Raw genomic sequence first — 25250 nt, forward strand, 5'->3', positions numbered from 1 at the left:
AGAGTGTATGATATAATATCCATCATTCACACGTCCTCCTCAGGTCCGGAGCACCATACGGCACCACCTCAGTCGCTGGAGGACAACACGCTCTCTGAAAGCCGACCGTGCTCGCCAGGGTCTTAGCTACCGCGTGGGCTGTCGCCAAGCACAACAGTTACAACCGCCCGAGGCAACACGACTCTACAAGGGGCGAGCCCCACGGGCAAGCTGCGTCAGTTTTGCATCAACCACATCTACGGTAGGGATACAACCCGTTGGGGGGCTCTTCACATCGCCACATCGCTTCATAAATGGCTCTTCGTACAGCCCAGCCAAGGACGACGTGGTATAGGCTTGGACGTTGGGGTGTTTAATATTCATATTCAAGCGTTCAACACTCCTTGAAGCCTCCGGCGTCTTCTAAGGAGGCGGCAACAGTTTGGGCGTAAAATGTGAAACATGGCAGATGAACTGTGAGGAGCCAGTTCTACGTCACTTGAAACTGCGCATCGTAGGAATCGTGGTACGGACACGAAGAAACTGTGCAGCACAGTTCAAGAGCAATGCTTACAATGATGCGTTTCTTCATCAGTTTGAGTATTGCACTTTTTGGCAGTGCAATGCACCACTCTTACCAGGTCAGTGACGTGCAGGTCGGGATTAGAGATATTGTGCTTCCGCGGCGGTGCTTATCAAGAGAACATTATTACTTATATACTTCGAGTGTTCCTGCAGCTGACTGAAAATGCACATCCGTTGTGTCCTTTGGCTACGCATCCAACAACAGTGTAAGAAACAAAGCATACATGTAAAGATAAAGGAATTTAGTCTCGGCAAAGTGATCCAAAGTATCAGGCATAATATGCAACTATACAGCACAAACGTGTGTTCTTGAATACAGGAGCAGTGCGTCCACAGATTGTGTACTAAGCATAGGTGGAAGCTACATCAGCTTACTGGTCCCATGTGGTCTTGTTTCTTGTTCTTTTTCATGAGGTTCATGATTTTCGAGTATTGTACTCTGTATCAAACATTAAACGAACACGTGCAAGATTTCACCACTGGTACAAGCTTCTCCAAAATGGCAAGTTCGCAGCAATTTTGACTCTCACGCGAGTTTCTTGTACGTTGTCGTGGTGGAAGCATGAAGAAAGAGCCGAAGAAAGGACGGACATCGGGAGAATTATAAAATGTGTTTAATATGTGAACGTGACAGTGAAAATGTGAGTCTTTTCGCATGTACATTTCCCGCCATTAAGCATTTACGTTATAAAGTAGCGCTAGCTTGGTACGCGTGCCCAGTTACAAGTTATTGGATGATGTATTTCCACTTTTCAATATACAGGCAGAACTTTCAAACGGGATAACGTTTCTGTAGGAGCTGAAGGATCGTGCGTTATTTCAATGTGGAACTTAATATCACGAGCGTTCCTCGTATTACATAGCTGTCATGCCCGTGTAAGGTGAGAGACGTGAGGAAAGGTTTTAGGTGTGCTGGAATGCGCCTCTTCCTGCAGAAGAAAGGTAGCACGTGCAAATCTAGCCCAAAGGTAGCATCCATTATTGGTACCATTGTAGTATTGTGTAGACACGGGCATAGGAAGGTTCGAGACGAAACCAGGGACGGTATTTTAGAACAAGTCCCTCTTTCCACCGCAGGCAAAGGAGGGGGGGGGGTGATCAAGCAACGTCCTTCTGGCAGTCCCCCACAAGTAAGCATCGTCCAAAGAAGTACATGCCGGTATAACTGTGTCCTAGCTATCCAGTACAAACGAAGCGAAAATGGGTAAGGCGAAAAAAAAAAAAAAAGGATAAAGACGAAAGCCAACAGTTTCATGCTGGCCATGCTAGAGCATACCTCGCTGCGTTGTGTCATATGTAGGGTAGACGTCCCGTGCACGGTATTGCAGAAGGCGAATAGTTTTGCAATCGCTGCGAAACAGGGAAAGCGAAACCGAAACAAACTTTACTCGGAATACGATGCAGTATTTTTTTTTTAAATATATGCATACCATGAAGTTATTTACGTCCGACATACCAAGCCTATCGGTACATTAGAGCACCTTTTGCGCAGAGACGGGTGCACGAAATCTTTTGGGCTGCTGAATTTCGCGTGCACGCAGAACTTTGTTTGGCCACCTTGGGCCATTGTATTGAAATGGCCACATACACGTGCATGAGCTTTCAGCGTAGTTCTCCACAATGGATTTGCTTTTTCTTGCTGAATTTGCTTTGCTTTTGCCTTGCGTTGAGTTCTTCCTTAAACCTGGTACGTTTGTGACGCATGGAAGCCTCTGTGACGTTCAGCATATCACGAGGCTGAAGCATATGAATGCTGAGAAAGCAGCGTACGTGAGCCCCAGCGCTTCTTCGTTCGTAGAGCCGTCATTCTGTAAGTACTCTCTATACCTTGTAAGCGTTGCAAATAGCAGGCTAAACAGGAAGTTGTGACATAATTTGGTGTGTCTGTCCTGGAAACAGCAACAACTTTACTTTGGTGATAATAAGTTGAACTTTCATCGCCAGAAGCGATGCTGTAGCTGTACCCCGTTGTTCGCATGAGGTTGGTGAAAATGTAATAAGGAGCTTCTCAGCGACGACCGAAGTCCTATATTGTCCAGGAAGGTAAACTGTTAAAGGAGTACAGAGGGCCATCCAGAAAAATTTCAGATTAAGACATATGATGAAAGTGTGCGAGAAAGGTTTTGATGTCTGCAATTTGTTTCCCAGAAAAAAAATCACATAAACATGGCTCCGCGCGTTCACCCTTAACTCGCCGCTCCAGCTACAACGAGGATGAGGAGGTATGATGCCACGTCACCGATGACTTTATATAAGGAGAACGCGTTCGCGTTCGCCGGTCAGTGGGGGTCAGCGCCTTGTCCCTTTGCCGCCGTAAAGCAGTTTTGCCAGTTCTCCCGGAGAATCGGGGATAGAAGGAGCGGGTGAATCATTACCGAGCCAGGAGAAAGGCTTTTTCAGAACCCCGAACAGCCGAGTAGCAGACGACAGAGGAGTAGCAGACAACATTGCTCTAGACCAATCAGCGAGCGTTCTCTTTATAGCGTCAGCGAGAGGTTCCAGGCAGATCACAGGCTGGTACTGCTCTTCACCGCCGTTGCGCATGGTCGCTTTTTGCGGCGTACATTAAATTCAATTTCTGCGATAATTATGACTCTGTGGTGTGAATTACATCTCATGGTGCATCTTACTGGCCTACTTAACAGTTTTATAGGAAGAAAACAGGGTGTTAAAAGTGACTTCTGTGCTAGTTTAAGGCATGGCGCTGGTGGGCTAGATTTGACCATGAACCAAGGAACTTTTCCACAGTGAAAGAGCGACATTAATCTAGTCCAGAAAAGTTGTTATGCAATGGAGTTCTTATGCAATGGAGAAGGACGTGGTCACTAAGGCGGCAGCTTGGAGTGTCCACTTGTCGCAAGCAGTAACGCAACCCGTCCGCTAAACACCGTCGACTTCACCTCACGCTCGCAAGCGTCAGATGAAGCACAGTTTACAGGATCGACACAAACAGTAAAAAAAATGGCTAGGAAGCAAGCGAGCTGGTGAAGATGATGCATGATGTAAAACCCCGAGACTAGGGAACACGAAGGGACAGACACAAACATGAAGTCTTCGTGTTTGTGTCTGTCCCTTCGTGTTCCCTAGTCTCAGGGTTTTTACATCATGCACAAACAGTAGTTCGGCCTCACCTCGCGCTTGTAAGCGGTAGGTAAAGCGTGCTTTACAGGACGCACAAACAAACAGCGAATCAGCTTCCCCCCCACGCTTGCCGACGTTGGGTAAAGCGTACTTTACACGATGGACCCCAAAGAGCAATTCGGCTTCACCTCACGCGTGCAAGCGTTAGGCGAAACAAGCTATACAGGGTAAACACAAATTGCAAGTTAGCTTCACCTCACGCTTGTAAGCGTCAGGTGAAGCCAACTTTCTCCTTGTGTGTTTATCCTGTAAAACGCGCTTTACCTACTGCATCCAAGTCTAAGGTAAGGTATAGGTAAGGGTAAGGTGAATGCAACTTGCTGCTTATGATTATCCTGTACGTTCTGCTTCGCCTTGGACGCGTGACGTGAGGTCAACTTGTTGTTTTCGTGTCCATCCTGTAAAGTGCGCTTTGCCGAACGCAGGCAAGCGTGGGGTGAAGCCGACTTGCTGATTGTATGTCGATGTTGTGAAGTTTGAGTTTAAACTCAAACGTTGCCATATCAACACCACACAGCTGTTCAGACTTTATTGGGACCTGATCATTATGTCAGGTGTCTACGCATTCATCCCCTGTGTAGCAGTACACGCTTCTGTGTCCCACGTGGTAACAGCTGATAACTTGTGATTGTAAAAGTTATTTTTGTAACGCTTACCTCAACACTTCACATCATCACAGCATGCTATAAATAGCAGTAACACCTGCTGTATATTTTCTACTCACTAGATAGGAAGCCACGTGCAGAAGGAAGGGGTGAAGACAGCTCCACACAAGAGCTACTACAGTAGCTCCTTGTAGCACACTACATGGCTTCACAATTCTCGAATCAGCACTCAAAAAAGTAGTCACTGAAGCTCTTTTTACATTTATTAAAGGTACTAGCTTTCGCGTGGTGGACACCACGCTTTATAGAAGCAGTGTAACGGGATATCTGCTCTACAAAGTTTGTTGCTACAGATAGATTGTGGTCACTGCTTTAATCCGTGCTTTCCTCTCCACGCTTCATTGGTCTGATGTATTACTACAAGCTTTTCTCCCTTTTTTGTCCCTGCCGGAGCTATTACTGTTAAAATCTGATTCGTGGTTTACTTCTCCAGAATACGTCGTGTGCTCGAATGAAACTTAGTGATCGAAGGCTTTCAAGCCGTCCCTGCATCAACATCACAAACTTATCATGGCGTTCAGAATATACCTTTTACATGATACAAGTGTATGCTCATAATGTGCAACTAACATTACTTCTGAAATGTGCTACTGTATTAAGTGTGCTGTGTGCTAAGTGTTATTACCTATGGGTAGTTATATGTTCTCTGCCGTGCGCCCCACAGGAGAAGCGCTCTGTATCCCCCAAGTATCTTGTTACAGTGTACCTTTCAGGGATTTTCAGTTTAAGAAGTTCGTAAGCGGAATTTAAAAACTAAATAAATAACGAGAAATACTGCTGACAAGGCTATAAGGCTGTTAGGAAGACGCTACACCTGTTTCGGAAAGGAACACTTGTGTGAGGGTGACGGAAGGATAGGGAGAGGACAGTACACGAAGTACACGAGTAAATGTGTTCTCTTTCCCTCAGTCTCAAGGAAGTGTTACCATCTTCGAATGTACACCAGCATGCTTGCATTCCATGCCTATGCACATCCCGTTTATTTTTAATTTTTCTCTGCAACCGGGTCTCTAAACGGCTTTCCTGCATGCACCGTTTTCGCTTTTCTTCAGACGATTCTTTTGTGGCTCAAAGTATTTCAACTACAAGCTGGGAACTTGCAAGGCTTTTCTATAGTTCACCTCAAATACCCATACATCAGCGGCTTGGCCGAGCGGGTTAAGGCACGCGTTGGTGGTAGCCAAGGTCGTGCTGAAGACTAGGAGGTTGTAGGTTCGAACCCTATCACCAGCTGTGCTGTCTGAGGGTTTCCGAAGACTTTCCAGACGAATGTCGGCCCAGGACGCATTTAGTTAACTAACTAACTAATTACTTACGCTAGTCGGGAGCCCCTGTCTCCTGGGCTCCCTGTGAGCCAACTGTATTTTTCATTTTTTTCTTGTTTTTATTAATTTATTTATTTGTCTTTTATTTTTCTTGTGTATATTTTTTTTAATTTTTTTCTGTTTTGTTTAGGGAATAGCAAGCCAGCGTGCTGCATGGCTGACCTTTCCCCTTTCTTTCTTCTTTTTCTTTTTTTTCTGCCAATAAATTCTCCCCCCCCTGTCCCCCACTCCTTCCTTGCTATCCTCTCTCCATCTGTCCACGTCCGTAACGTTACTCATAGCCACAGTTGCTTCGTGGCGCTATAACACGGAATATAAAAAATACCCATACGTTGTGCGTACGTGAAACATAGTTGCTCCGGAGTTTTTCGTCCACACATTAGTCTTATACTGCTGCTTTACAGCGGCCTGCACTTCGCACATCCAATCTAGTTCGCAGCTGCTACTATAGTTCCGTAAAAGGAAAATGAAAAACGGACAAAGAGTGAAAACGTATCAACGACTGGCCTCAAATTAAATTCTCGACCGCCGAACGCGAGAAAAACGAGAAAAAAAAATAGAAGAAAAGAAAGCGCGACAAGGGACTAAGACCGATAGCGCTTTGGTCGAGTTGACCAGCGAAAAGTTCAACCATAGCCAGTGTCAAAATGTCACCACAACTTCAAAAGCACGCGTCATTTCACACTGACCGAGAAAACAGAGGAAAAAAATACGTCCGGGCAAAGAGGAACGCCACCGAGACAACCTCGAAGAAAGTTTGCTCGGATTTCTTTCTTTCAATTTATTGCTTTCATCGAGGTATTATTTTTCGCTCGCGAAGTGAGTTCGACACAGCTGCCGGTCAGGAGACAAGGCTTGTCATCGAAAAAATTCCAAATGGCGCGATTCTTTCTCGGTTTCCGGACTTGGGGCTTCCTGTTTACTGTTTGACTTTAGAGGCGGCTCCCCCCTGTCTATTGAAGGGGGGAGCCCGTTCTAAAGTTACGCGGTAAACAGGACGCAAAAAGTTGGGGAACCGAGAAAGATCCGCGCCATTTCGAAGTGAAAAAAAATTCTGCTCGCGGAATGAAAGATGCAGTTACCTTGACAGCAATACAAAAGGAACAGGATTCACCCGTCGCGTTTTTTTTTTTTTTTCATGTACAGCTTGCTGCAACGTTAGCTTTAACGCGGCGACGGCTCGCGGAGCAGTTGGAGAGCAATCCTATCGGCGCTAAGTAGAACTATAGGGAGAGAGCGTCGTGGGCTATCCCACTCGTTCTTTGGGTGGTGTTTGTCCGGAACCCTCCTTCTCCTCTCCATAATGCACATTCGGAGCGGAGCGTCTGCTTCTCGAGTCTAGCACACCCAAGCATGAGTGGAATAGCGTACAACGCTCTCTCCCTATAGTTCTACTTAGCGCCGTTAGGGTTGCTCTCCAACAGCTACGCCAGCCGTCGCCGCGTTAAAGTTTACGTTGCAGCAAGCTGTACCATAGTGGTAGCCGCCGTAATGAGGTACGAAAGGACGAACACGATCACCTGAGCGTCATAACGCCCAGTCGCGTACTTCGATTAAAGAATGGCAGTTAATGAAGAGTATTTGTACGTATATGTAATGCTTAGTTGGAAGTATGCAAATGGGCGATGTGATCGTTGATTCGTGCGAATGTATCGGCGAACTGCAGTCATCGTACAACGCATGGCTGACGGCAACTGTTATGAGGTTTAGACTAAATGGGAATCCTGCTATCACGCCCTGCTGAGAGGAGAGTGGAGAGAGAGAATAGAGGGAAAGACGGACACAAAAAGAACATTTTGAAACTGCGAAATGAGAATACTAGTTGAAAAGTACCGTGGTTCCTTGATGAACGATGCGCCCTCAACTTCGTTTAAGCTACCAGGCAAATATTTCCTAGAATTTGAATTGAAGACTTTGCGAAGCGGTTACTTGCACATACTTCTGTAATCTCCCAGAATAACATCACTCTAAGGATAAAAGAGGCAAAGCAGCATGCACCAAGGTCGGAATGAAAACCATAAGGCACGAAGAATTGTAGCTGCACTGTTGTATAGCTGTCCTTTCAAGCAGAAAAGCATTATGAAAGAGCAGCAGCAACAGCGAACATGTATGTTTTCCTCTCAGTTTTTTCGCGTAGCTCGGTAATAATAACTGAAAACAGGCTCGCCTAGACGAAGATTGCAGTTGCGCATATATACGAAAACCAGCAATGGCAATATGTAATTGAATAGCAGATGAAATTTCCTCATTTCGCGCTGAAAATGGTCTGCAGATCCGCGTATACCGGCGTTCAGTATCGTAGCTGTCGCCTGCTTAACGCGTTGAATCGATGTCATTATTCACAGATGCGGCGCAATGAGTTCGCTATATTTGCTGGCACATCAGAGGGGCCGCCAGTAAATTGTTTCAAGTGACGCACCGACGTATATAGCTGTGATCAATAAGCGCAGCGTGCCATGATGAAAGCTGCCAAGGGTGCGCATGTCAGAGAAGGTCATACCGACCACCTGAGTCTGCCTGCAGGAAAGAAAAATAAGCTCACCTTCATTAGGAGAATTGCAAACTTTCTTTGTCGTTGTTAAAATTGCTCGAGAATGCGTAATACAGCGGCGAAGTGGGTTTTTCCAGAAGCTACGCTTTCCGCAAATTGAAATCCCCCGCGAGCTTGTTATACACTTGATCGATTGCACGGCATCCTGGAGAAAGCTGCTGGAGAGTTCGGCGTCAAGAAATCCAGCGTCCTCAGGTTGAGGAGGAAGATGCTGAAGCTAACGAGAACATGAAAAAAAAAAAAAAAAAAAGAGAGAAGGATGAACTGTGACAGAGGCAACGGTTGCCATTCTTAATGTGGAGCGGAAACCTTACGGTTTCTGCGCTCACGGATTTTCTTCCATTACGAACAACTTTTTTGAAGGGCATGTATTAGAAGAGATGGAAAAGAGAAAGATAATTAGTGTAAAACAACAGCAGCTGTTCAGTGGAGTACCATACCGGTTCATGAATCGCCGCTTATTGCTGCCTTGTAAGTGCACAGACACTTCGTCACGTGGCTGGTCACGTGGTTTCTACAAACTTTACTCTCTCTCTCATGCGCAGAGACACACTGTCGTAGCGTTTTTACGCTTAATTTGACAGGTACTCTGTTTTGTTTCAGTACCGCGTACGCGATCGCTTTGAAGGCGTACACAAGGAAATAGCGCGCGAGCACAAGGTATACGCCGAACGTGGCTTTGCGTTTAGCGCGTGCGCTGCGTGAACATGTCATTTCCTTGCATACGCCACAACAAAAGCTCTGCCTGCCGATGTGGGTGTTGCTCGAAGGAGATTGTGTGTTCTCATCGGCCGGTATGAGTTCACGGAAGAACCTGTGTGCGCCTCAACCTTGAAATGCTACACTCTTATTTGGGAGAGGGACCGCTGAGGTAGCTCCACGGGCAATAGAGGTGAGAGGGAAACCGAAGAGCTGCGCAGACAGTTGACCGAATAGCATAGCTTATACCACAAGATTCGCAGCATTGTTAATTAATCTATTAATCCGTGGTCCTTTACGACGTACTCGTGCACTCGGGATTACCCAGCCCTGACCAGGAGACTTAACATCTCCATCTCTTTCATTTTCTGTCTAATCTAATCTTACGTTCCGGAATGGTAGAGTATATATTTGACGCTCCATTGTCGAGAAGGCATTATTTTCGACGAATTCGCGGAACAAAAGTGCTTCGGGTGAACTCTTCGGAGTTCACCAGAGTGCACTCGCTCCGTTCTCTTATCCGTGACAGGCGATCGCGAATGCTTTCGGCGGAACAATAGCAGAAGCAACTGGAACCCCCGTCGAAGTGTCGAGAAGAATAGAATATATATCTCCCAGACGCTAGGGAAAACGTACGCTGAAGTAGCCATTGCTATTCAGGAAAGGCAGCGCGTCAACGTCCTTTGATACCATCTGCGTAGACTATGGCTCTTTGTACATACACGTTGCTCGAGTCGAAAGAAAAGTGCTGTTCTTATTCCAGAAACGAGCCTCGTTCTTCAGGCTGCACAAATGGAAAACGTGCTGGGTTAGTTTCACGGCTAAAAGACGGGTAAACAAGACATTGGTGCGAAGAGAGGAACTCACAGTATAGAACCAAGTGCTGTATTGCTCCTCTGAAAGTGCAGTTGTAGGTGGAAAAGAAAACAAAAAAATCCCCTTACACGGGTTCATCCTAAAGGTCTTTAAAAAAATGGAAACCTTTCTGAACGGCATTTGTGTTTCGTGACAAACATGACACCGGAGAACGTCCTTTCGGGAACGTTCTACCGCTCCTTTTCGGAACAGGAAATCGACCATTTCCTGTGCAACTGAAAAAAATTGGCCGCAAACGCATGACCATCCCACGAATATGCGAGGTATCTCTCTTTACGAATTGTTAAAACAGTCGGGGAAGCTTATTAGAGCCGCGTTACGCCTAACAGGAGGGCTCATTTTTAATCCAATAATCTCCCACGAAGTTCTTCAGTATCCATCGCGTTTCCAAGACGAGGCTGGAGGCTTCTGCTACTAATTGATGTACGTCGGCATCGGGTACAGCCGCTGAAGTATTCGAATAAAACGCGCACATGTTTAGGCATTTAAAAATTGAGTGCCTAAAAATATCTTGTATTGCTCCATCATTTGTTGTCTGTACAGCCTAGCACCACATTTCTGCAGGCGTGCGCAGAAAGGAGTTAGAGAAGCAGGGAAATGTCCCTCCATAAATTTTGCGTTTTTGTCTGCAGCGTGTTTGGCAAATAACTTTACGAAGGAACCACGGGCGCAGCTGACTTGTAGCACGTGTGCGAGGTTTCTGATCTAAACACCTTCTAGAAACCTTCCACTCTTTCAAAGAACGTGCAAGAGAACGAGGGGAGTCGACGTCACTGATGAGAGGGCCCATCAGGTGACCAATGACGTAGCTGTCTGGTCTGCTGTGTATACAACCAGTCATCTGTGTTCCCCGCTACGGATTTTTTAAATATTTATTTAAGTATTAAACTATATAAATAATAATAATTTCTAGTTTGAAGTAGAAGTTCTAGGAAGTCGCAGGGTGGCGATCGTTACCAATGCGTCTGGCAACATTTCTCCTCAAGGGTCGATTTCCGTCTCGTCGCCTCAGCTTGCTGACAGACTTGCAATGTTACGTGAAGGGTGGAGACGCTCTCGTATTGCTAAGAGGACTCCTGATGACGCCACCTACTCTTGGAGAATCCGAAACTATTAAGTTTCGCGGCTTCTTTTAAAGATACGTGGAAGCGCGTAATGTTCACTGACTGCATTTTTATTTTTTCGTACTGATTTTTCGAGCAAGGTTGGTTTATTACTATTTACTATTACCAACCTCGTTCGAAAAATCAGTACGAAAAAATAAAAATGCAGTCAGTGAACATTACGCGCTACCACGTATCTTTAAAGACGCCGCGAAACTTAATAGCTTCGGATTCTCCAAGAGTAGGTGACGTCATCAGGAGTCCTCTTAGCAATACGAGAGCGTCTCCACCCTTCGCGCAATGTTGCAAGTCTGTCAGCAAGCTGAGGCGACGAGACGGAAATCGACCCTTGAGGAGAAATGTTGCCAGACGCATTGGAAACGATCGCCACCCTGCGACTTCCTAGAGCTTCTACTTCAAACTAGAAATTAATTTTATGATACTTCCGCATAGCATAGACAAACAACATTCTGTGAGGATACAGTGTGAAAAACATGGATTGTAGTGGCATCAATTCGGTAAGATTTCGAAGATTTAGTCCGTAGTACTACTTTAACGCAATCGCATCTCGAAAGCGGAGTTATATACTTGTGTGAGGGAAAACGAAAAGACTGAATAAATATGCGCTACGGAACACTGCAATCGCGCAGTACTGCAAAGTAAATAGTTCCCAAGCGGGGAGCATCGACTCGGAAGTAAGCGACTTACTTCTCAGCATGTTCTAACGAAGAGCCGTGCGAAAATTGAGGAGACTAAGCTAGCATCGATCCCACGGTCACAAATGACCGCTACGGCTATTTGGAAATACTAGCCGACTTCGCGAGGCCTGATTGTGTGTGCTTTGCATGCAGGTCGGTTCTTCCAAATGGGAGGCCGAGTTTAATCTTGCTGTGACAGTCTTCCTAACTGCTGGGCGAGCCATATCGCCGGCGAAGGATTGAGGAGTGATAAAATTGCAGTTAGTTTCGGCACGGTAGAGTGCATAGCCTGGCGTTCGTATACTGGCAGAGTGCTCCGGACACGGGAGAGTTACGAAAACGCCCGACGCGGACAAGTGGACGCTGGCTGGTGGTTTGAAATAATATGGCAGTCGTCGGAAAAAAGACAGCGGCAGAAAACGAATCCGCACCCCATGATTACCAGGCAGAGTGCGATGAGTGACAACACACACACACGCTTGTGCGCACCGAAAAATGCGGATGAAAAACAACTCGAAAATAATTGATTTGGACGCTCACATTACGATTACATGTAGGCTGTCATGACCAATGAGGCGGTGTCTCGAGATTGGAAAAGCATGGACTACGAGATCAATCGCACTGTGCATTTTATCATATCAATTTTTTTAACTGCATCTATAGCTAACTTCCAAAACTGCAAAGACTGACATCTAATAGCATGGAACATTTAATGGATAATTATTGGTACAAACTTTGCGCTGAAATTAAAGCGCAGTTCCTGCTGAGTATGTATGCGTAATTTTAGGTCGACTTTTTGGGAGGAGGACTCTTACCAATTACCCTTATGATAATTGGTAAGAGTTAGCAGGATCTGCGCGTTGAAAACCACTCAAGTTTCCACGCCGAGACTGGGAGACGACACGGGTTCGAATCCTGTCACCGGCTGTGCTGTCTGAGGTTTTCCCTGGGTTTTCCGAATGCTTTCCAGACGAATGTCGACACAGTCCCCCTGAAGTCGGCCCAGGACGCATACTAACCCCCCCTGTCCCCCAATCCTTCCTGTTGTCCTCTCTCCATCTGTCCACGTCTGTACGCCGCTCATTGCAACAGTTGCTTCGCGGTGCTAACACGGAATAAAAAAGAAAAAAGGAAAACCACTAAAGAGTGCGTGACGCCATGAACTGCGAGAACTTTCGCGTTCGTCACATTGCTACCTCCCACCCCTCCACCCAATATATTATTTTCTCCTAGGATTTGCAGGATTTGCGTGGGTCGGTCAGTGGCAGATAGGGTGCTCGAGCCCCGCCCCCCCCTTCGCCCCCCCCTCCGTTTTCACATTGCCCTGCTCATTTCCCCCCCCCCCCCCCTCAAGGACCAAACAGTAGACGCCGCGGCCATGACTACACACGGCTCAAAGCTACCTCGTCCTCTACTGTATACGTATGGTGTGTTTGACAAAACATGTAAGAGTCAAACTGAATCTGTCTGGCCGTTATCTACCAGGCAGATTTCCAACCGATTACCTGTCTCCATGCTTTACCGAAGCGATCTCAAATTCGGACGCGAGAGCCTTAAACAGCAACAACCCAATTTTTAGGAGCGACAGTTGCAAGTTTCCATTTTCCGACTGACTGCAACTACATAGGGCGGAGAACGAATTCAGAGCTCCACATGGCTACGGGGAAGATAAGCTTCGCCGCCTTCCCCCCCTCCCCTCCCTCCTCCCGAAAGTGAGAGTTCATTACCTTCTTTGACGGGGCGTGAGGAACACGCTGCGGACAAGCGGAAGTGACGTTCCGTGTCTCCTTATACATCACATCCGTCCAGCTACGCCCCATCCCAATCACGGGTGTAGATTGGATTGCGAAGGATGCGGAACACCTATATGTGCCTGCTGTTCTCATTGCGCGGGCGTACTTTGTATTACTGCGAGCTGCACAGCTGCTTCACGTGCTGCCCAAAATAGTTAGTCGCGTAGATTATGTTTTGAGGATGGTTATCATTACCAAGCTGAAGAAGCAACACATGCTGTTGAGTGTCTGGTAAAAACTAGAGCAGTCCTTTGAGCTTGTTTGTGTTGCATTCATATTCATACTAAAAGCGCTAAAAATTGTAGAAACACAGTGAAGACATGAGTGTGTGCAGCACAAAGAAGCAGGTTAGACTGGTTAGACTGGCAATGTGAACCTTAAGTGCGACGTGCTACATCTGAAGTTTCAGTCGCGCCTGTGCCTTGTTTTGCGTTCGTACCTTTTTAACGTTTTTGGTGTGGTGTTTTGTGGTGTGTTAAACCCTCAGAAGTGAAAAGTAGGCAAGACAACAATGAAACAATACGAGCAGAATCAAAAAGAAGGGCAAATTAAACGAGTAATTGACAGTAGGGACAGCTCGTAGTACAGTCAAGTCACGAAAACGTTTTCAGATACTAAGACACGAAAAGAGGAAATGCAGGGAAGTGAACGAAAAAGACATTCCTGTCATTACCAATACCACGTGGTGTGCCTGTGGGGTCAGCATATCTTACATTACTTACATTACATTACTGAAGCAGCTCCGTTCCCGTTGGCCCGCATGGCCAAACCTGCCATCGTACCTGGCCCAACATCGTGCAGCGCCGTCTGTGCAATGACATCTGGGCACGCTTGCACGCTTGCTTGAGTGTTGTAGTCAAAGAGTTTCGTGCAAGCGGGCCCTGGTATCTCATGAGGAGTACCTGCGATGACTGTCGGTTGACTGTGCGGTTTTGTGCTATGGCTGTTAAAGGGACTACGTTCCTTTGGGGAATGGCGTGCGAAGAACATGTTATGTCATGCATTGTAATTCGCCCATCACGCCATCATTTCATGTCACATACTGTCCTGTATACGTTCCTGGGTAATGAGCCACAAATTAAATTGAAAATTTAGTATTTATTTCATTTATTTGCCGTCGTCACGAAGAATAGCTTTTGCTGTCCTCTACGTAGCACTATCATAACTGCTAGAAGATCGCTAGTGTCAATGAACCGTCGTACAAATTTCAGGCGCAGTACTGGATTTTCTTTTCTCAAGCTGATTTTGGTTCTCGATTAGATGAAAAGGTTAATTACTCGCTCCCGGTCGTTAGTCAGCACTTCCTCCCATTGTTTCACAGACAGATAATTCGACCGTCGAAGCGTTCTCGAAAAAAAAAACAAAAAAACTATACGTTCATAGTGAATTCGCTGTATCCAAAATGCGACGCGCCCCTTGCTTCCATCACCGAGCAGTAAAATCGAGACGTGCTGTTGAATATCCACAGCGCCCTCTATGCTAAAATTGCACCCAATCCCGCGCCACTGATGACCCGGCGATCGTTGTTCACTGCATATCAGTAGGCCGTGATAAACGACTATGACAGCGGGCGCTGGGGAAGTAAAGTTGTTATTACCCGGAACGAAGATAGGGCATTTACACAGACGGCGCGCGCGTGATCGCGGAGAATCATTATCACGCATCATAGATTATGGTGATCCTCTCGACCTCCAGAAGTGTAACTGGAGGGTATCATGGTAGAGAAATGCAGAAAAAAAAAGATAAATAAAAGTAGGACGATATATGTTTCGTTTTCGGTGGGCAGTTCCCTTCATCCGCAGTGGCCCACAAAGAATTTGAGGAGTTTTTTTTTTTTTTTGTCGTCCCGAACAAGTCTTCCTGTGAAAAAGTTCGTGTGTGTTCGCACTGCGAAGCCGCTTTCACAAATAACGGCTGCATGCATTCTGTCGTACTGTATACGGCGATTGAGTCGCAACGATTCCTTCGGCAGACGTTGAGAGAACATTAGGAACCGAATTATGGTTATACCAGGCAATTTTTAAATTTTTGTTCTGTTGGTAAATTGACCCCCTTGGCAAGCTGTCGTCTTCTTGGACGAGCGACACTCTTGTCTCTGATAATCAATCTGTTGAACACAAAAGTAGTCAATCGATCAATCCTTACCTACGATCATGTGGCGCCGATTTCATGCAATTGCACCAGCACATATTTTCATAGTGTGTTTCAACATGGTCTCCCTTGTTATAACTATAAGCCAAAAACGCACACGGCAAAACATGGCGGTGTATTTTCTTCAGATATATAGCACTAATCTCCGACAAATCTCGCTTCGCCCTGCTCCCTGCCAGCAGTGAGCGGTTGCCCACTACCCCAACAACACCGAATGTCCTCTGGATGTACGAATAATATCCTAATGAATTCGTACGTCCGATGGATGTTCTGAGGATATCCATCGGACGTACGAATTCCTTAGGGCATTATTCGTACATCCAGAGGATATTCGGTGTTGTTAGGGTAGTGGGGATGTTCACGCCATCGCTGTTCCCAACAGAGTCAAAGCCGTATCTGTTACATCTTGAACATTGAAAGTATATATTATATTACATAAAAACGCAGAAGACACATATGATATATGGCGTCTGAAAAGGTACCCTTTTCCCGCCATTAATGCTCGTCAACCATCGTCCGAACCAATGGGGTACATGAGGAACATGTCCGCTCCTTCCGCTCCTCCCATGTCGGCACGAGGTCCTTCAGGAGGTCCTTCGGCGACACTCCGGTGCTTCGCTCGCCTACTACGCTTGGATATGACGATCTCGTCAGGCAGGTCAGAGACGTTGGGGTTAAAATTGGGAACGGAAACACCAGCGCCTGGTGTGGCGACCTTGTCGTCCCGTATTTCGTAGAAGTAATAGGCGATGACCATGCTCGCGTAGTATATGACCAGGAGGGCCACCACAGAGAGCACCACCAGTTGCTTGCCACGAGCGTCGGGTGGGCTGCCCTGTTCGTGGAACCCAGTGCAATATGCGTTAGAAGAAACTCTCAGATGAGCACTCGTTATACTCATATCGATCTTAAAGGTAGACTTCGCAAGGATTCGAAAAAAAAAAAAAAATTAGGTGAGAATCATACCGAACACGAACCACCCCCTCGATACCGAGTAGAATATTCGCATTCATTTTGCGCGAGTAATTAATTCGTAAATGATGACAATAGCGAACCAAAACGGAAATGCGAAGAGTGGAAAACAGAGCTCCATACTACGGCGGTTCGTCCGGAGGAGGATTCCGTGACGTCACCCAGCATTGTCGTCTGCTCCCAAGCCTACATTCTTCTCCCTTGCCGGATGCCGGATGATGTCAGCAGTGTTTTGCTTTCAGCGCCCTCTCGCTTCACAGAGGCGAAGCGCTCGCTTCGTAATAATTCGTTTGAGTAAAATCTGCGCAGTTTTGGACCGAGGTATTTTGTACACATATTTCTGACATCCCAAAGATTACTGATATACTACAACCTTTGTGATGATTTTGTTGCGGAGTCCCACTTTAAAGTGGCTGAGAAAAAAAAAATCTCCTCGAGGAATGGAACATGGCGTTACCTTGGTAGTTTTCAAAACGAACGTGATTGGTCCGTTAGGTCGCTGGCGATTTAAGCGCGAAGGAAACCGCAATTTGTGATTTCCTCTACTTTCTCTTTCCTTCTCTCCTCCCCAAGAAGCGCGACATGGCGGTGCGGATAGGTGTCCAACCATCGCGGGAAGTCGTTTGCGGAAACCAATGGGAGGCCGTTCCGCACTGTCGCGCCTCTTGAGAAGGAGGGAAGAGGGAAAACGCAAATTGCGGTTTCGTTTGCTCTTAAACACAAACAAGGCAATTTAAATCCGTTCCTTTTGTATTACGGTAACGGTAACGTCACTTTTCGTTCCGTGAGAAGAAGATTTAGCACTTTATTGCCCCTTTAAAGGGACTATGAAAAATATTCTTTTCTCGTACCTGATTGACAGAAGAGATGTACTTCAGCACATAATGCAAGTATCACATCCGGCAAGCGAACGGTTTCCTCCCGAGATAATTTAAACTAAATGTACCGAAGCAATTCGAAGCCGATACAGCTAGCGACGCGCCACGGCGAGTGGCGGCAGAGACGTCCGCCATTACGTCAACACCACTCCCCGCATGGTCAGCGCCACCAGGAGGCTTGTTTAATGCCTCTCACTCCTTCGCACGTTGACATATAAAATCAGCCTATCGCCGCAGCCAGCCAGGATGTCAGCCAATCGCCGTAGACGATTTTGAAACACAGGCTTTCTGTGGCTACCAGTGGCTGCCCATGCGGCTCATGGCGGCTTGTTTCCATAGCTACGGCCGCTGAAAGCACGGTCGTGATTGGCCGACTTTTAATTGTTACGCCACGACAACCAAGGCTTTGGCTCTAGGTGATGAGTAACGCGAGAGGAAGGAGGAATGTGGGGAGAGGTCGGGAGGCGATTTCAACAGCACGTGGTTAGAAAAAACGGCGCACTTTAATTGAGAAAAAAAAATGTAAAAAAAAATTCTGCAAAAATTCGATGGGGTGTCTGAGAAATTTCGTCCCTTGATGTGACGTTTGCGATTTGCCTAATCGCGGGAGAAACGTCGGACACGAACTGCAGTTCCTGAACGGCACCCGGGACTGAAAGGACTTTTCTGGCAACGTTGAGTCGCTATCGCCCATATGGTCCACACTTACGGGTTGTGGCTGCCCAGGCTGGCCGCCTTTGACGCCCAGGATGTTGCGGCGAAGCAGATTCCGCACTGACACACGAGCAGAGGGTGGAGGGAGTGGCGGCGGCGCTGACGGCGGGCATGCTGGAACTTGCCCTGTAGCGTTTGGTACCTGTACGAAAACCACCTTTGCTGAAGCGCGGCAAGTACAGCAGGTTGCTCGCCTTAGCCCTGGGAGCCAGTGGTCGGATTTTTCCTTCCACGAAACAGTTGTCTTGCAATGCCCTACACATAAACACGTGATCCCCGACATCTTCAAATACAATGGCAATGGTGAGGACGGCGCAGAGAAGAACAGTCTGCTCGAACTATTGGCGGCTTCTGGTCTGAGGCTTTTGCTTGATCCTAGCGTATTGTCCTGTGTTTATCAGCGCCCTCCAACTGCCAAGGCCGCTACAAAGACGCTCAGAACATGGCTTCCCATTTACTCCCGAGATAACAGTCATCTTCGAAGCAATGGCATTTTCTCATCCTGCCACGTGAAATATCCACACATGGTAAGGTAACTGTATAGGATTGACACTCTACGAATTATCCGCTGTGCCAGCGCTATCTGAGATTGGACGAACGCACGCACTGACCACACATGGCTGACCACACTCAACCCCAATACAGCAAGCAAGCCTTCGGCTTACTGTCCGACGTGCTTAGGGCGGTCTTGGAAGCGAGTTACTGTACATTTGTCCCCCACTGGAATCACGCTCCAACCTCGCGGTCTCCGGGGTACGCATTTTGTAGGGTACACCAGGGACTGTGCCAAATTGTATCACTGAACGCTTACAACGGCTATTACCTGTTGCTGAGCAGAGTAACCAGCTGCTGCAGACATGGCGGAGGGCCTCACCTGCATCGTGAAGTCCACGCAGTCTGCGAGAGCTCGTTACGCGTTTGGGTCTATAGGCCGTGCTTAGTCTTCTTCAAGTCGCGTGCTTCTAACCGAATGCAGTCTTCCACTTCTTCGAACCAAAGTAATTGGACGTCGACGTTCAAATGTGCTGCTACCCTTGGAATGCCAGCATGTTGCATTTTCGCTTTCGTTTTCTTAAATGGAGGTAGTCGGAATGTTTCCCACGGGAATGTATCCGCCGGGAAAGTACGGTTTTCGACAGCATTAAATACCAGGGATGCCAGACGTGGTGTTATATTATTGAATTCCGCTAGCTTTAACGGCTGACACCTATCGTTGCGGCAATGATGGTATCTATTATGGCTGTTTCCGAAACAGCCATGATAGATAGGACCACCACAGCGCTTGGAGAGGACAAATTAGAGGGTTGGAGACGTCTGCTTACCCTGCTTACGAAATGCTATGCCCTCCCCCATTTCTCCTCTTCACTCCTCTCTCTTTCTCTCTCTCCCAGTTTTTCTTTTGGTCACTCTGCTTGCGATTTCTACGACGGATGCACGAAGTCTCACCTCTGTTGGCCATTAACACTTTAATGACTTCATTCACTTTGTAACAAAGGCAATGTGTACGTGTATACAGTATGTACAAATACAGCTAAATCTCATACACGCGTTTGACAGCACACTGGATAACCGGTTCAGTAAACAAGCTTGCGCGCGTGACACAATCTACGTACGCAAGCGCCGCGTAATGAAATTTGCGAATCTACAGTCCGCAGAGACGTTTTCGAATAAATATGCATATATACATACGTATGCGATGGCGTTCTCCGCAGTGTTATAAATAAGTTATGTACTCCACAATGTGCTTTGTCGCGGAAAATTAAAATATACTGGTTCCATGGATTGTGTCGTATTTTTACATATGATGTGCCTGCAAGAACTGCTCGCCGTTAAAGTGGTAACACTTTCATACTGTGCGTCATGTTTCTTCTCATAACATATATGGCCAGGTGGAAAAACTAACCTGGACTGCAATAGTAGAAGCTGTATTGCTTCGTCCCTCATTCTTCTTAAGCTTTAGGCTTAGCTGTGATTCATACTAAAGAAAATAAAATGAAATGAAAGGAAAATTCACTTTGTTGTACGCCGCTAATGCCCGCGCGCCACGGGCAGGCAAAATGACATTATCGTTTAATGGCATTATTTACGAAGCTCGTGCCACATGTATTTTTTTTAATGATACGAAACGACATGATCTCGATGCGGCACACTCACGAAGTAAGATATGAGTGAGATTGTTAAAAAAAAAGCTATACACAGTTATACAGGTTGAAAGTTCAAAATGCATGTAACAGTCTGAAATATAAACAGAACAATATGAAGTTGATTTCCGTGCGATCAATAACGCGTTCAAGTAACTTATTTGCAAAGTATAGCGCCGAATTCAAAACAAGCAATATGGCCGCAGGGCAGGTTATTTCGCTCTTGTCGATGCACACTGCTGGCAACTCGAGATTCCATTCGCCAAAATATACTTGTGCAAACTCATATTTATCTGACTACGCAGAAAGTGGTCTTATGCGGTCTAAAAGTGTAGCCCCGCGCGTACAATACACAAGGCATTTCATAGGCAAATCAGTTGTGGCGGACTAACTATATAAAATGCCATTAAAATTGACACCGTTTGACACCGCTATTATAACATTAAAACGTAACGCATTAAACACTTCGTGTCGTTTCTCGTGTCCGTGCTGCACGGGTATTACCTCCCATGAAGGTACGAGTCGATTAGGGGACTCTGGAATTGGAACATCACCGTGGATAGCACAACACCAATTAACGGAACAGTGTGATTGTTTGTCTAATGTGCAGCTACGTTCCTGGACTCATACGGGTACTTCGTTTTTACGTGTATTCGAACGCATTGTTCACATAGAGAGCTGTAAGGGTTTGAACGCGCAGGTGCTCAGAGTGTACTTTCATTACGAAACATAGGCGAAAGAGCTCGTGCATTCGATACAGATGTATCTTTAGGTGGGTTAACGCTCGTTTTTGTTGGTATAAGTTCCATATAGCAACAGTTTTGAGATGGTTCCACATTACTGTAATAGCAGGTATATTAAAAGCAGCGTGGGAAGTTAGCAGTGTTTGAAGTAATTTGAAGCTAGGACCACAACGTTCTGATTTGCGGGAAGAAACCGAAGAGCTAGCTTTCGTGACGTTGGTGACAAGGAGATATCCGACATAATGTACATTGTATTCGAATGGTGCTATTGTACAACGAAGATAGCAATGTCGTCCTGTGTTGGATGAAAGAGATATGGAAAGGATGAGTCAGACCACAATACTATATAGATGGTTGAAGTATACCGTATGATGCAGTATTATCTTTTAACACCTCGACTATAAACCCATCGTGCTAAACTTAAACTGTACATCAACACGAACAGCTATATAGAGTCCCGAACATTTGATAAAGCGACTAGAACAGTCATGAATGGTCATGGAGATGTCTAAAATCACAGTCTCAGCAAAGGTGCATTTCACATAGTAGTAACGTTCTATATGATGAACAATCCGTTTATGCACACGTGAAATATTTTGCGCAATATTCACATATGAATCTATCCGTGGTGGAAATTTTTTTTTCTCAACGCCCAATACAGGCGAAACTAGATAGGACGCCATCAAATTATATGAAATACATATTGCTTAGAAATAGAGGATGCGACTTCCGGTCGGTCTATTTTGAGGTGCGCCGACTCTGTTTTGATAGCACGAGAAATGAGGAGGCTGACAAAGAGAATACACGAGAGAAACGACGCTAATTTTAAGGACTACTCCAGTCAAATATAGTGCAAGAACTATGGCGCATTTTAAATAATTAATTGCAAGCACCAGCTTCATCTTCATTGCGACGATGATAACGATGTTTGGGATCTTTGATTTGATTTGTAAAAGAAAAAAACAAGATGAAGATGTTAGTCCCAAGCCATTCGGGATCCTTCGTCAGCTCTAATCTATTTACCCGCGGTAATCTGGTGAAAATGTTACTATAAATCCTCACAAAACTACGAACTACGTACACAACTGTCTTTTCACCAAGTACTTTTGCAAGATACGTAGTAGGAGTCGCATAAAGTAACATTTTAAAAGTGCGGCACTTTTAATGTCTCGCTAAATAAAATGTCTAAGTCTGTCTTTTCACAGTAACAATGAAACAAACAAACAAATACACAGAAACAAATTACATTACATTGAAGGGACACAGCTAACTTGAGTTGAGTTGGAAACAAACAAATGCGAGCACTCTACTGCTTGTTGTAATTCGAGTGGTGATTGAGCAAATGTTGATTACAGACGTCATATACTCGCTGATACGTTTTCAGAGGGCCATCAGTTTGCGCACGCAGCCCCCAAAATACGACTTTACTAACATTATTTTGAGTCTCGGTGTATTACGCCAAATATTCGAGATTTGACCGGAGTTTCCCTTTAACTCCGATGAATAACTTCTAGTATTGACAGGAAGGGTACATCCGCACAGTGTACGGCGTCCTCATCGTGCAGTCCTGACACCAGGAAAGAAAACACTATGGCGATGATAAAATGTAATAATTTTCGCGCGCGCCAACGACGGAAAACAAAATTTCGGAAAACGTCGCCGAAAATAGTTTGCCTTCCCCAGCACAAGTAACAAGGGCTAAAACCTACACGTACAAATAAAGAACATAAACCTACGTTTAAAAAAAATACTGCACTGGCTTAACAAAACGCATATTCGTCTTAAGTCATGTTTGTCACCTCCCTTCGTAGCAAATCATTTCTGTTTTCCACTTGAATCTCCTCACTCGCACTTACAACAACGTCATTAGGAAACAGCATACTGCGGTAATTCTTGTTGATATGGCGGAGACACACTGCTAGCTGGGCGCGTAGCTTCTACACGATTACCAATCTGTTGAACACGCAGTCACTTACGTTCTCAACAAGGCAGATAACACTGAAAATAATGTAACGCACATGAATGGTATTCATAAATAGAATGTCCGCGAGTGAAACGTCGCTGGTGGCTTTTTACATTCTGTAACTAACATTGTCTTGAGCACATGGCCGGTGAAAACCTCATCTGGCTGAGGGCGTTTGTCCATAAAGAGTTCGTGAGCAAATAGTGTGAGGAACGCACTGATGGTTGTTGGTGTCTGGTTTTACAGGCATTACGTATACAGGCACGGTGTTTTCTATAAGACAGTAATAAATGCAACCCCCGGGGTCCAACTCTTGAGACCTTGTGTGAAGCGGCCTACGTTTAGGTGCGAAATATGTGGCGCATAACGGGTTTGCGTTGGGCAGCGACAGCGCTGTTGCGAAGGTTTTTTCAAACGCTGCCCCCGAGACGGCGTCTTCATGACGGCAGTGAGCTGCTCTGCAATAGCAGCTGCTTCGGTGCGGTGCGTCTGGGAAACAGTCTCTCATAACATTATAATTTTGCGCTGCGATGCTCAATCACCTTTGAAATTTACCAGGATGGAATCTCATTAAAAACTTTCTATGCAAACAACGCAGCGTTCCACTTCCATTTAGTAATTGGCGAGCGTGGCATGCGGGCGGTGGCACGAGTACACTTTTACAGGTCACCGCCAAGTGCCCTCCTACCACAACGATCCAGGCACTCGTTAATGAATTGCTTTGTTCCGTACTTATACGAAACTTTGTAGCTTTCGGTTCTCATCATCAAGTGATGGCCTCGTGGAAATTTAATAAACACTGCGTTGTAGACGGCCTAAACCAAAGATACGCTTATAGATATCCCTGTAGGAGTAGAATTCTGTAGCAGACGTAAAAAATAAAATAAAATAAAATAAAATCACAATGCTGCAGCGTCTCATGAATAGTCATACAATATTATTCACGTAACTATGTAGCTGCGAGATGTTTTACACCGGATCACTGTGGTGCCGCCTCAGCGACGAAACATCCCACCCATTACATCGTCATCACTTATTTGTCGTTGCCGTTCTCATGACTGCCCATGCGACATTGACGTCCCTTTCCAATGGACCATGGACCCCCCCTCTTACGGGGTAGCGAAAACACCATGCCTGTACCGTTCGCCTCCGCACCCATCCTTGACTGCGTTCACCGAAGAAACTATGGTCCACGACTTCGATATCTACAAGTCACACAGCGTGCGTAGCTTCCTTGCTACCGTCGCCAACCACTTCTTCACACGGTGTCGTCTCGAAACGTGAGATGTGCGTAGGATCCATTGCTGTGACGGGGCCCCTGCGAAGGAAACCTACTGTTGTTGATGCAAGACGTTGTGGTGGTGGTAAAACTGACACAACTGCCACGCTGTAACGCAGATGTCTTCTGCGAACCGAAGCGGTACCCGAAGGAGTGTCTGGTGTGCTCGCCCTGTCGGAGGGCACGGGTTGTCTTCCAGCGCTCCAAGTGGTGACGAACTGAGTTGCGCACCTAAAAATAGATAACGTGTATTGGACACAGATCTAGAGGCGTCTGTGCGGTGCAGTTGTCGAACGTTCGACAATATCAAGTATCGTCCTTTATTTGTAGCTTTATCGCGACAATAGCCGTGTAGCGCCAACCACGTGATTGCCAGGCTGTGTTTGCGGTACGCTGAAATTATGTAGCCACCGCAATCACAATGCACAAAAAAGAAATGATTTCACTGTAAACATTAAAAGGCTTCCAATGAAAATTTAATACATTTAAAAACGAGTTTTGTCAAAAATTTACAGCCAACCTCATTTATACGTGTTTTCTACAATGCCAAAAGCAATTATTATTATTATCATATACATATTTTGTATGTTATGGTAGCTCATTAACCTTATTGGCGACGTTTTTCGATGGGAGGCAGTGGTCCCCGGTTAGTAATTTTGCCGAGAGTATGAATTCGTTCTTGTTTCCACGTCTGCTTTCGGTGACAAGTTCTTGGCAATACCTCCCTGAGTCTGGGGAGTATTGGGGAGACACAAACGGACGAGGCAGATACGCTGGACAAACAGGCTCAGGGAATAGTACCAACAACTAGCCTACACCAGCTTGTTTGCATTTTGTTAAAGCGTTATGCAGAATAAGTTTCGCGACAAATATATTTTAATGCGTTATCACCATTATGACGACTGATCACCTGACTAACCACTGACGAACCACATGAACACTTCTCCTAATTCGTGCACAATGCGTCTGTTTCCGGTGTGATGTTTACTGTTTA

The 25250-nt window shown here is 45.9% G+C and overlaps 3 protein-coding genes across 10 annotated transcripts in view; 1 reads left to right on the plus strand and 2 right to left on the minus strand.

The window, feature by feature from the left end:
• Nucleotides 1–1040, plus strand: part of LOC135366838 (diuretic hormone receptor-like) — a 99824-nt gene extending 98784 nt beyond the window's left edge. For all 5 annotated transcript variants that reach the window (XM_064599777.1, XM_064599780.1, XM_064599778.1 and 2 more), the window contains one exon: nt 44–1040. In XM_064599777.1, coding sequence (XP_064455847.1) covers nt 44–334 — 291 coding nt within the window. In that variant the 3' untranslated portion in view covers nt 335–1040. The remainder of the gene's footprint in view (nt 1–43) is intronic.
• Nucleotides 1–19206, minus strand: part of LOC135366840 (uncharacterized) — a 68141-nt gene extending 48935 nt beyond the window's left edge. The window contains exons 1-3 of one of the 3 annotated variants that reach the window (XM_064599782.1): nt 19005–19205; nt 18126–18272; nt 15971–16401 (exon numbers count right to left, since the gene is read on the minus strand). In XM_064599782.1, coding sequence (XP_064455852.1) covers nt 16072–16401; nt 18126–18272; nt 19005–19010 — 483 coding nt within the window. In that variant the 5' untranslated portion in view covers nt 19011–19205 and the 3' untranslated portion in view covers nt 15971–16071. Of the gene's footprint in view, nt 1–15970; nt 16402–18125; nt 18273–18953 lie in introns of those variants that run through there. The other 2 variants (XM_064599781.1, XR_010414296.1) reach the window with 2 other exon arrangements.
• Nucleotides 19207–19577: 371 nt separating this feature from the next.
• LOC135366841 (diuretic hormone receptor-like) overlaps nt 19578–25250 on the minus strand; it is a 151195-nt gene continuing 145522 nt past the window's right edge. For both annotated transcript variants that reach the window (XM_064599784.1, XM_064599783.1), the window contains one exon: nt 19578–24487. In XM_064599784.1, coding sequence (XP_064455854.1) covers nt 24236–24487 — 252 coding nt within the window. In that variant the 3' untranslated portion in view covers nt 19578–24235. The remainder of the gene's footprint in view (nt 24488–25250) is intronic.

This window comes from Ornithodoros turicata, chromosome 8 (genome assembly GCF_037126465.1).
Source record: "Ornithodoros turicata isolate Travis chromosome 8, ASM3712646v1, whole genome shotgun sequence".
Lineage (NCBI taxonomy): Eukaryota > Metazoa > Arthropoda > Arachnida > Ixodida > Argasidae > Ornithodoros > Ornithodoros turicata.